The sequence below is a fragment of the Dreissena polymorpha genome, chromosome 9, assembly GCF_020536995.1.
Source record: "Dreissena polymorpha isolate Duluth1 chromosome 9, UMN_Dpol_1.0, whole genome shotgun sequence".
NCBI lineage: Eukaryota > Metazoa > Mollusca > Bivalvia > Myida > Dreissenidae > Dreissena > Dreissena polymorpha.
In genome coordinates, this window is record NC_068363.1 from 70953485 (window position 1) to 70966794 (window position 13310).

The following is a 13310-nucleotide window of genomic DNA, read 5'->3' on the forward strand; positions in this document are numbered from 1 at the left end:
GACAAGCGACAATTGCGCGATATTGGCTCGATATATCGCATTTGGGTGTCGAGAGAATGTCGTGCGTCGAGAGAATGTCTTGTGATTTAAAGGTCGACAGGCGACATTCTCGCGAAATATCATATTGACTGTCGACTGATTTGTCGTGCGTCGAGAAAATGTCGCGAGAATGTCGAGTGTCGCGCTCTAAGGTCGACACACGACATTCTCGCGACATTCTCTCGACGCTCAATACGACGCGCGACAAATCAGTCGACATTCAAGATTTTCTGCGATTTTTTTTTCTAAAACCCAGCGCGATATGCGACACTCAAATATTGATTGTCGCATGATTGTCGCGCGTCGTATTGAGCGTCGAGAAAATGTCGCGAGAATGTCGTGTGTCGACCACGAAGGTCGACACGCGACACTCAACTTGGCACTATCCGGATTCCGTACTATCCGGATTCCGTACAATCTTGACTGTCGACTAATTTGTCGCTTGTCGTATTGAGCGTCGAGAGAATGTCGTGTGTCGACCTAGTGATTTTAGGTCGACAGGCGACATTCTCGCGATATATCATATTGACTGTCGACTGATTTTTCGTGCGTCGAGAGAATGTCGCGAGAATGTCGAGTGTCGCGCTCGAAGGTCGACACACGACATTCTCGCGACATTCTCTCGACGCTCAATACGACGCGCGACAAATCAGTCGACAGTCAAGATTTTCTAGGATTTTTTTTTCTAAAACCCAGCGCGATATGCGACACTCAAATATTGACTGTCGACTGATTTGTCGCGCGTTTTGAGAGCGTCGAGAGAATGTCGCGAGAATGTCGTGTGTCGACCTTTGAGGTTTTTAGGTCGACAAGCGACAATTGCGCGATATTGGCTCGATATATCGTATTGAGTGTCGAGAGAATGTCGAGTGATTTTTAGGTCGACAGGCGACATTTTCGCGATATATCATATTGACTGTCGACTGATTTGTCGTGCGTCATGAGAATGTCGCGAGAATGTCGAGTGTCGCGCTCGAAGGTCGACACACGACATTCTCGCGACATTCTCTCGACGCTCAATACGACGCGCGACAAATCAGTCGACAGTCAAGATTTTCTGCGATTTTTTTTTCTAAAACCCAGCGCGATATGCGACACTCAAATATTGATTGTCGCATGATTGTCGCGCGTCGTATTGAGCGTCGAGAGAATGTCGCGAGAATGTCGTGTGTCGACCTCGAAGGTCGACACGCGACACTCAACTTGGCCCTATCCGGATTCCGTAATCGTAGTAATTTTATGCTTATGTAAATTTTGCTTGTAACATGAGCTGCTCGCTAACAAAGAATATCGTGTATGCTATGTTAAGAGTCGGTAGGTGTACATTGCACATTTAAACTTAACCCATTTATGCCTAGTGGACTCTCCCATCCTTCTAAATTGGATCAATTTATTTCCAAAATTAGGAATGTCTAGTATATTTATTTCTATATTTAGAATATTTTTAACAGAAATTCCTTTAAGCAAACAGCGCAGACCAGATGAGACGCCGCATCATCTGGGTCTACGCTGTTTGCCAAGGCCTCTTTTTCAAGACGCTAGGCATAAATGGGTTAAGGTTGGATGATTTAAATCGTTTAGCTACCTTGACACTTCACATTTAAAGCTTTATAGTAGTTTAAATTGTCAAATAAAATCTACTAATTCTTCGACCGGATAGTAAATTCAGTTTATTTGGATTTAATTCAGTTCAGTTCAGTTTTCTTCAACACTGACGACATATTATATTCATTTAATTTGGACTTTATTATCATTAGAGTGTCAATATTGGATAGCGTCAACATAGAAACTGTGTTTTTTCAGTGTATGAAGTTCTGTAGCTTCTAACAGTCACACTCTGTGTCAGCCGTTCAGAACCAAATGGACATTGCAGGATTTCTTCATGTTAAAAACTCTCGGTTCAGAGCGAATACTTGTAACAAAATGTGAACCATAGCGTTACATTTAAATAACGAAGTTGCATAACAATGAGATGAAAACGCGTTACGCATCACAAGTTCAGACGTTGTCAATGGACGCGAGAAGATAATTATAGCAACTGTGAGCCGGTTGCATGTGGCTGCATATTATTGTTGCGCAGTCATTGGAACATAATCAGCCATACGATACAGTCACATAAAATGGATTTTCTATTAGATTAAAATAGGACGGATAACTCTAAATCAGATCCGCATTGAAACAATGTTTCTATTCTCCGTCGTCGTCGCCAGTTTTCTTTCTCTGGGCGCAGGATTCCCGCACGGAGCCCCGTCCATCGCGTGCAAGGGAATGGTGCCCGGACACCTCCCGACCGTAACTTCCGGCGAAAACCCCTTCCGGTTCAACTTGTCTTCGAAAGCATACAAACCCGAGGGAACGATACAAGGTATGTTATATTGGTGCAAGGGTGTAATTTTAAGTTGTATAGAAAGATGCTAAATTATCATTATTCGTGTACATGGCAATCATCACTGGAAAGTCGATTATGTTAGCCATACAATACTAAAAGAATATTTAACATAGTTTTGTATTTGTATACAAATAAAGAACGCGTGCTGCGTTGAAGAAAATAGTTGACAGTGGTTCAGTTAAGGCTTGATCTCGAAGGTCATATCGACATGCGACTCTCAGCATATGTATTGCAATTAAGTCAAAAACATGCATGAATTTAATCAAGTGATTGTATAATCAATTAACTCTTTAATAGTTATACAGCCTTCAAATAATTTGCCCGTCAGATTGTTGTATTCAATATTATTTTGTATTGTGAATCTGAAAGTTGTGATATATTCTCTCTTTTTTTCGTTTTTTCCCCTCCATTTTCGACAGTAGTTAAGTCATATCGCGGCGGTCAGTAAACCAACTCACACTTTCTTTGGCTTACTTGTTTACAAGTACTAAGAGCACATATTTACGCCAGTTAATTACAACTGAACTGCTTGAATCAGAAGTTGGGGGAGAATGGCCGTAGAAAGGATTCTGGATTAAAGTAACAGATGCGGTGAATTGATTTCATGAAGGCACCCTATATGCGCCCGGCCAAATGTTCAAAGGATTCCTGATCGAGGTGGGGGCTCAGAACGATGTGTCCAGTGAAGAGACAGCTGTGGGGGAATTCATTAATCTAGACTCCTCCATCGAGAAACATGTCTGTGGAACGGTAAGTAAAAAGTTTGAGAATTCATCGACATAGACGCTTCCTTACAGAAACACAGCTATGATACTGTCAGTAATACTTGGGCAAATACACTGATATAGTGAATCACTTTACCTAGATGCCTTTATTCTGAAATCCGTCCGTGGAATGCAAAGTAATACGTGGACGAATAAAATTGACCTGGGACATACAATAACCTAGATGCGGTAACGGTACGTAATACGTGAAAAAATCCTTGACCTAGTATAAACCTCCATACAGTAACGCGTATGTGGAAACAATGAGTAACAAAAGGTTTTATGTTATGTAGAGCTTATTTTGATATTTAATGATAAATTATAGATGCTCGCACATTGTATCAAATTAAACTGTATTCGTGATCAAAATATTTCAGTTTGTTCGCAAGCCATACTGTGGATCAAGCGGATGACTCTTGAGCTGACAAACTTCACTCCTCATTCTTCTTTTAAAATCTCGATGCAGCACGTGTTCTTTTTTCGCTTGTTGCTATTGCAGGCTGCGGTGACACACGTAAAGAACAATGAGAAGTCCAGCGTGTCCTTCACGTGGAAGGCTCCCGCAGACGCCAAGGGGACGCTCTATGTGAGGTAGGTGTGCTCAAATTGAGTATATAATGTATTTGTTTTTTAGAAACTTAAATCCGGCAAAAATCCTCATGTGTGTTGCGTTTTGTTTTTGCCCCTTTACTTGTACGATTAATGATCTCTTTAAATATTCTTGAATATTGCTAACCGTCACTTAAGGCATGCAATGCACACTGCAATTTATATAATTTTTAGCTCGGCTGTTTTCGGAGAAAACCCGAGGTATTGTCATAGCCAGCTCGTCGTCCGCCGTCCGCCGTCCGCCGTGATAAAACCTTAATATTGGCTCTAAAATCAACGTGCTTCCACCTACAACATTGAAACTTCATATGAAGATGCACCTTGATGAGTTCTACACGCCACACTCATTTTTGGGTCACTAGGTCAAAGGTCAAGGTCACTGTGACCTCATTTTTTTTTAAATCTGCCAAGCTTTCATTTATTCAAAACTGCATCCGCAGCCGAGCGTTGGAACCCGTTATGCGGTGCTAATATTATTACTAGTAAGATTTTAGTCTTTTTAATCTCACGGGAAATCATACGCATTACTTTTTTATTTTTACGACAATCAAATACTGTTCTTGCAGAGCGACGGTTGTGCAGCAGTTTTTCCCAAGCCGCTATTGGTTAGGAGCTTTCTCAGTACCTCTCAACCCCTCGAAGTAACGCGGGATGAAATCGAGGCCACACCCTGGGGACTACTGTGTACTGAATGCGTTTAGAAATAAACGTTTATACTCATTCGAAATGCGTACATACCGCAATATAAAATCAAAGCGCTGAAGGCACTGAATTTGTTCGCTGTTGCATCATCTTAGACGCAACTCAGTTTTCAAAATTATGTTATAGCTTTTTATATCGCAAGTTTGAAATGACCACAACCCATTCAAATTATAAAGAGTGTGTCTTAAAACACAGGTCGAGATGTGTGTTGTTGTTTTTCAAATCATTGATACAGCTAATCAGTGTGCACATGCTAATCTTATTTGACATGCATTAAGTCCCGTTTTCCCTGTAAGCAGCCAATATGTATAGATTTCAATGAAAAACTCTAGACTGGTCAACGTTGTCTTACAAGCTGTTAAATACTCACTATGTAGTGTACCAGTGAGAACAGGCAGATTCGTCGTCTGCTTAAATTTAATAGAGTTATCCACACAGGCAATCACGGGTTACGGTTCCTACCGTAGCTAAGGCATACTGATTTGCAAAATTGCGTCTGCATTATTTGTGAGCTAACGCTCACAAATAAAAAGAACACGTTTAAGTTTGTTATATGGAAACATCTCATACAAACAGTCTGTATAATGAATGTACATCTTTATGTAAACGTACGTATTTAATAAATAATTTATGTAAAACGTAAGTGTGAAATGAACTAGCTTCTTTTAATTGTAATGATATATAAACAAGGTAAAACTACTGCGGTTTTGTGTGTGTTACATAAAACTCTTCACCAATATAATATTTTATTTCCATACTTAAGTAATACACATAGATACATGTATATATTAATGAATATTTCGTAGACTTTTATATTGCCATTTCGAGATTATTTGCGACACGTCATTGAGTCATGTAGATAAACAAATCAATAAATATTGAAAACCTTAACTTTGCTTTGTTATACGCGATAATAGGACTTACAAGTTGATTGGACTGAACACATTACACCGATGTAAAATCATCTTAACACATTGTAAAATCTGCATTGCAAGTAACACAATTTATTTTTCGAAGATGTAACTTTTACAGGACTATTTCTTTTAAATGTAAATTTTAATCATTGAAAATTAGAAACAGTATCGTTTTTGATTCAGGGAAACGCAATAGTCATACTGGTTTGTTCAAAGGGCTGGATTTAAGAAAGTTTAATATAAGTCAGAAATATGTTGTTAAACGGCTTTAAAACAGTACAATGATTCAACGAATGAACATATTTCGACGTAGCTGACTAACCCAGGTTTTCACACTAATTGACTTCACCAACAAGTTAATAAATGTCGGGAGAAATTTACCGCCAGTAGGCCCGAATGAATAAGTGGAAAATATGCATTTGTTAATAATACCCAAACTAAGCAAAATAGTAACAACAACTGGTTGACTATCTTAATTGTGCAGTATAGCGCCAAGGATGCAAGCTTTGAGAAATCCCAACCATTTTTGTAGATTTGTTCATACGACATATATGTTCACATAACCATATATATATATATGTATAGGACCCACCAAGAAGTCTATTTAACTGATTTGTGTCTCATTGCAATGTCCTTAACTTGTCAAATCAGTCACGCCGCTGCTTTATAAGCCACTAGACACATACACGTAGAGTATGCATATTGTTTGTCATTGTACAAATAAAAACAATTGGTCACAGGAATTACATAAGACATATAACCAGTGGCGTAGCCAGAACGAAATTTTAACCGCAGCAGTATCTTAGGTCATTCAAGGGGGTCTGTGGTCATGCCCCCCCCCCCCCCGGATTTTTTTTATACCCAGAACATCTCTGGTGCCTTTTAAAGGCAATTTAAACCACACTTTATACCTAAATTATCGGAATCGTGGACGCTACATATGACCGTTAAGTATCAGTAAAGTTAACACAAAAACTGCTGCCAATTTATTGTCAATGTTAGAGACTGTTACCATAAACGGTGTTTGAAATGACCATGATGTAACAACCTTAACTACTGAAAAATAGTCATATAATTCATTTGATGTCAGATAGAAAAGAAAAAAATCGAGACGCAGCTCTCTCATACAAGCACCACAAGGCTCTTTAAAAAAACATGTTTAAATACATTAAATCAAAAGCGTTTTCATCCATAAGCGCATATAAAAAGGATCATTGATGGAAGTTATTTGGAAAAAACCCGGACCTACTGGGGTTCGAACCAACGCCAGTGACAATATAGTGGTCAATGGATCCCGATTGCGTTCCCGATTGCGTCACAGTGACATATTCATTATCATGAGGACAGTGACATATTCATTATCATGAGGAGTACACATATTTTACTTAAATCAGTAATGTTTCTGGCCACTTGTTTTCAATTTTCTTGTGTAAAATTTTGTTTTAGCGCTGCGTCATCATTTTCTGTCATTTCTATCATCAACTACATTAACTATTAAAAAGAAAAGACTTGAACTTCTTTATATCAAAACAGTTTAATACGCGGGATATTATTATTTGAAAATTCTAATGTAAACAAAGATTCTTACCACCTGAAACGGTCCCGGAATCAACTCGACGACGGTCATAAAGAGGAGAATACCAATAAAGCCGAAAACGCCACCCACCCGAAGTGTGTCTAGGTCAATAATAGACCCAGACCTGGCCGTAAAACACCCGATTCTAGCTCGGTACGTCCGATGTCCACCATGGTTATAGCATCGAAGTGTACAGTGCGACGCTTTGTGTAATATACGAATTTTCCTAATCATTTTACTGAGCCATTTTTGCATCAATTGAAGTTATTAAGTTGAAATATACATGAACCTATTGTACTCAATGATAATAATTGTTTATGAATATCATAGTGCCTAAAATTCATAAAATTGCCTCATTTGCTAGATTTTATTCCTTGACATAAATTTTTCTTTTTGTCCTTGTAATCTCAACATAGCTCTGCAAATTTTAGCCGAGGCAACTGCCTCAGCGTGGCTACGATGCTGCCTCATATCATATCTTCTGCATCCGGACATTGGTTCCTATGGACAATGGTTCTAAAGCTTATTTTGACACAGGCGGACATTTTCCAACATTTTTTTGATAATAGGGGAATGGTTTCTACGTCATTTTGAAAACCCGGACATTGGTTCCTGCATTATATTGACAACCTGGTTCCTACGATAAGATGTCAAACTTAACAACATAGTATACTCCGATTAAAAAAAAATATCACGCCATTATTTATAAGACGAATTTTCAGCATATAATTAAGACGTTTTATGCTTCATAATTTGCCATAAACAGTTGTTTCAAATTAAACTGTATTTAAACATCAATAACATACTCTTTGCTGAATATAGTTAAGTGTACCTTTGACATAAGCATTTGTTGTTGATCTTTGTTTTCGGCATGAATAATCATCCTCATCATCACCGTCACCATCAGCATCATGTGTGAAGAAAGGCATAGAAACTCTTGTCCAAAAGAATCAATGTCTTTGATTCCATATATTCACTTTCTACATCATCATCACCATCATCATCATCATCATCATCATCATCATCATCATCATCATCATCATCATCATCATCATCATCATCATCGTCATCGTCGTCATCGTCATCATCATCATCATCATCATCATTGTCATCATCATCATCATCATCATCATCATCATCATCATCATCATCATCATCATCATAATCATCATCATCACCACCATCACAACCACCACCATCATCATCATCATCATCATCATCATCATCATCATCACCATCACCATCATCATGTGTGAAGAAAAGCATAGAAACTCTTGTCCAAAAGAATCAATGTCTTTGATTCCATATATTAACTTTCTACATCGTCATCATCATGATCATCATGATCATCATGATCATCATGATCATCATCATCATCATCATCATCATCATCATCATCATCATCATCATCATCATCATCATCATCATCATCATCATCATCATCATCATCATCCTCACCATCATCACCATCATCATCATCATCATCATCATCATCATCATCATCATCATCATCATCATCATCATCATCATCATCATCATCATCATCATCATCATCATCATCAGTAGCACCAGTAGAATCACCATCATTTTTATTGTCAACAGATTATCACTACTTCAATCATCGATAAACACCCATTCGCTTTGATATGGAAAGATCGGGAATGTTCATGTCAAATAACTAAATTATTGTTGATGTTGAAATAACGTGATGTTGGGTATGGCTTCGTTTTTGTTGTTGCTGTTCTTGATGATAATGGTGGTGTTTTGCGACTGATGATGGTGATGGTGAGGGCGATTAAGGTAAGGATAAAAAAGGAAGCTACTGAAAAGCCTTATATTTCATTGCAATTCACTTTTATTTTATGAACACTTTCAACAAACATATAACACAATATGCACAATACACCTTAGATTGGACGATTTAAATCTCTTAGCTAACTTGACACGAATTCACATTTGAAGCTTTATCATCACAAAAATTATTAAATATAATTTTGACAACGATTACATTGTTCTAGCTCTAAATATGTTTTATTCAAATAAATCAAATATTTTGAAAATATAACTATTTACTGAAAGGTGATAACACTGGTTGTAGTTGAGCGTATTTATACTTCGTAACACTACGCAAATAAGCAATATGGCTATGACGAGCTAGTAATAATCTAACATATTTATTTAAATGTGCACGTGTTTTTCAACAAAGTCATGTGTATATGCTACTAGTTTGTCAAATAAAAACAGCTAATTCGTCGACCGGATAGTAAATTCAGTTAATTTGGATTTAATTCAGCTCAGTTCAGTTTTCGTTAACACTAACGACATGTAATATTAATTAAATTTGGACTTAATTAATATTAGAGTGTCAATATGGGATCGTGTCAAAAGAGAAACTGCCTTTCTTCAGTGTATTATGTAGTTTCTTACAGTATCACTCTGTGTCAGCCGTTCAGAACAAATCGACATTTCTTCACGATAAAAGCTCTCGGTTAAGGGCGAATACTTGTTACAAAATGTGAACCATAACGTTACATTTAAATAACGAAGTTTCATAACGTTAAGATAAAAACGCGTTACGTAACACACGTTCAGACGTTGTCAAGACCCACAAGAAGATACCGATGTTCTAATTAGGTCAACCGCGAGCCGGATGAATGTAACTCCAAATTTCCGTTGCCTAGTCATTCGAACACAATCTGCTGAATGTTACAGATAACGCGAGATTTCTATACGTCTTTCATAGGACGGATTACTCTTAACCTCTAGCCTACTCATACGTTCATCATATTTTACCACTGCCGGAAAAGTTTTTGGATTGAAACAATGCTTCTATTCTCCGTCGTCGTCGTCTCCAGTTTTCTCTGCTTGAGCGCAGGATTCCCGCACGGGGCACCGTCCATCGCATGCAAGGGAATGGTGCCCGGGCACCTTCCGACCGTAACTTCCGGCGAAAACCCCTTCCGGTTCAACTTGTCTTCGAACGCATACAAACCCGGGGAGACTATTCAAGGTACGTAAAATTGATTCAAGGTTGTATTTGTAAGTGAAAATTAATTAAAGATATTAAAATATCATCATGCGTTTACATTGCATCCATCACTGGAAAGTCGCTTATAATCGCTATGAAAATTTTTAAACATTGGCAAATATAGTTTGGTATACGGATACAATAGAAATAAGTTAACAGTGCTTCAGCTAAAGAATTATTTTGAAGGTAACGTCGAAATGCAACTCTCAGGAATGTATTGCAAGTAAGTTACACATTTAGTTATTGTAAAATCAAAATACGCTATAACTCTTATACAACCATCAATTAGTTGTTCCATCAGATTGTCGTATTTTATATTATTTTGTATCGCGAATGTGCAAACCGTGACACATTGTCTTGTTTGTTTGTGTTGGTGGTTTCGCCTCTTTCAATAGTAGTTTAGTCATATCTCTGTGGTCAATTTACCAACTCACACTTTTCCTGGGCTACCTTGATTACAACTACTAAGTGCACTTATTTACGCCAGTAACTAACAACAGACCTATTTGAATCAAGGGTTTATGGACAATGGCCGTAGCAATTATGCTGGATTAGGTTTTAATTACCAGATGAAGTGTCTTTGATTTCTTGAAGGCACCCTATATGCGCCAGGCCAGATGTTCAAAGGATTCCTGATCGAGGTTGGCGCTGAGAACGATGTGTCCAGTGAAGAGACGGCCGTGGGAGAATTCATTAATCTAGACGCCTCTATCGAGAAACACGTCTGTGGAACGGTAAGTAAAAAGTTGGAGAATTGATTGACCTAGACGCTTCCATACAGACACACGTCAATGGAACAGTACGTAATTAGTGGGAGAATTGCATGATCAAGACGCTTCCATAAACGTCTGTGGAATGGTAAGTAGTAAGTGGGAGAATACATTGATCTAGACGCTTCCATTCACAAACACGGATGTGGAAAGGAAAGAAATAAGTGGGAGAATTCATTGATCTAGACGCCTCCATTCAGAAACACGTCTGTGGAACGGTAGGTAGTATGTGTGAGAATTCATTGATCTAGACGCTACCATACAGGAACACGTCTGTGAAACGGTAAGTAATTAGTGGGAGATTGAATTGATAAAGACGCCTTCATACACACACTCGTCTGTGGAACGGTAAGTAGTAAGTGGAAGAATTGCATGATCTAGACGCTTCCATAAGAAACATGTCTGTGGAACGGTAAGTAATTAGTGGGAAAATTCATTGATCTAGACGCTTCCATTAGAAACACGTCTGTGGGACGGTTAGAAACACGTTTGTGACACGGTAAATGACATGTGGTCGAATACATGGATCTGGAAACATCCATTAAGAAACAATACTGCGGAATGATAAGTAACCGGTGAAGAATGCATTAACATAAATACACATGTACATCATTCTGAAACAATTAAGAAACATTTATGGAATTGCACGTAATAAGATGGAGAGCACTGGTGTATCCCTTTTCATACCACAAACTTCTCTAAATAGAAAGTCAATTGAATTATATTACCTATTTATGTAAATGTGATAACTGTTCGTATATTGCACATTTTTTTCTAAGCCGAACAATTTCTGACCTATTGGCGGGAAATGTTATTTAAATTTCATTGGGCGCTTACAAAGGTCATTTTAAGTGAGAAGCTGGGTTAAACAGCTAAGCCGAAAAAGTTATAATCTCGTTAGTGAATTTTGCGGAGCGGTACGTAGAGCTAGTGAGATTTCACAGACCTTGTTAATATCAAAGGTTTAACTTGTTAATTGCTTACTCTAATATTAAATAACACGTAGAACATTCGGCTACCTTGTTTCAGATTAAACTGTTTTCCTGACTATATTCGTGTTCAAACGATGCGTACTTTGTTTTTTTCGCAACCCTTATTATCGATCAAGCGCGATACTTTGAGCTGACAAACTGTACCACTTATATATCTTTTCTAACTACGATACAGTTTGTGTTATTATGTCGTTTGTTGCCATGGCAGGCTGCGGTGACGCACATCAACAACAATGAGAAGTCGAGCGTGTCGTTCACGTGGAAGGCTTCACCAGACGCCAAGGGGACGCTGTATGTGAGGTAGGTGAAGTTCAAGTAAAGCGCGGAGTTTCGATCAGCGCTCCTCGAGTTTATGGAGGTATTGTTTATTTGTAACAATAACTTGGCCCATGTAACCAGTTATGTTCGAATTCAATCAATATACTTTACTTACACGAAATATGAACCTGACACAATTCTCATGATAAATGCTCGCGTAAAAATCAACTCACATATTCACCACCGTTTCATAAGACATTAAGAATGTAATATACACGTGTTTATTATATAGTTTGTATACCCAGCAAGATTTATTTCATTTCAATTATCTCACGTGAAGTCTGAAGCATAACTTTTGAGGCGTCCAAAACCACCAAATACTCTTGTTGCAGAGCGACTGTTGTGCAGCAGTTTTTCCCAAGCCGCTATTGGTTAGGAGCTTTCTCAGTACCTCTCAACCCCTCGAAGTAACAAGGGATGAAATCGAGGCCACACCATGGGGACTACTGTGTACTGAATGCGATTTACAACAAGCTTATAAGCACTTTTAAAATGTGTACAGACTGCAATAAGAAAACGAAACATTGGAACGTTGGATATATAAAAACATCACATTTAAACTGTCTGTAAAGTTTACCACTTGTACCACGAACGTGTAAACGGAAGAATTAAGTAAACGATTTGTAAAAAAAGTAAATGTGAGATGAACTAACTTGGATTTTGAGATAAAATGCTATAAAACACGCTTTTTGTGTGAAATAAAACTCTTAACCTGAAATGTAGCATTTTACTACTATGTTTACTACTTCAATAAAACATGTTAACTAAAATATACATAAATGAATATTTCACAGACTTCTTATTGTCATGTGAATACTCTTAACCAAAAATGTAGCATTTTACTACTATTTTACTACTTTAATTATACACCAAAATAAACACAAATGAATATTTCACAGACTTCTTATTGCCATGTCGCGAATGTTTGCAACCGGCCATGCAGGTAAACAGCTTTTTACAATAACTTCGAAACCTTAACTTTGCATTGTTTCATGCGATAACAGGACTCATGAGTAGAGTAGGCTAGATCTGACCTCAACCAATGTAAAATCATTGAACCAAATACAATAACTGTGTCGCACAATTCAATTTTCAAACCAGTAGCACATACAAGGCAATGTTTTGTAATGTATATTTCAGTAACACTAGTATGTTCACATGGTTGGATTTATATTGTATAAAGTGAGTAACATGAGGATAGCTGTTCAT

The 13310-nt window shown here is 37.8% G+C and overlaps 2 protein-coding genes across 2 annotated transcripts; both read left to right on the top strand.

Annotated features, from left to right (window-relative positions):
• The first annotated feature begins 1640 nt into the window (after window positions 1–1640).
• On the top strand, window positions 1641–5198 carry LOC127845825 (putative defense protein 3). The gene is made up of 4 exons (XM_052376978.1): window positions 1641–2404; window positions 3039–3178; window positions 3692–3783; window positions 4368–5198. Exons 1-4 carry the CDS (start codon window positions 2221–2223, stop codon window positions 4444–4446), a joined length of 495 nt encoding a protein of 164 aa, XP_052232938.1. The 5' UTR covers window positions 1641–2220; the 3' UTR covers window positions 4447–5198.
• A 4486-nt stretch (window positions 5199–9684) lies between these two features.
• Window positions 9685–12890, top strand: LOC127845824 (putative defense protein 3). The gene is made up of 4 exons (XM_052376977.1): window positions 9685–10003; window positions 10616–10755; window positions 11992–12083; window positions 12434–12890. The coding sequence occupies exons 1-4, from the start codon at window positions 9817–9819 to the stop codon at window positions 12510–12512; spliced, it is 498 nt and encodes a 165-aa protein (XP_052232937.1). The 5' UTR covers window positions 9685–9816; the 3' UTR covers window positions 12513–12890.
• Window positions 12891–13310: the final 420 nt, after the last annotated feature.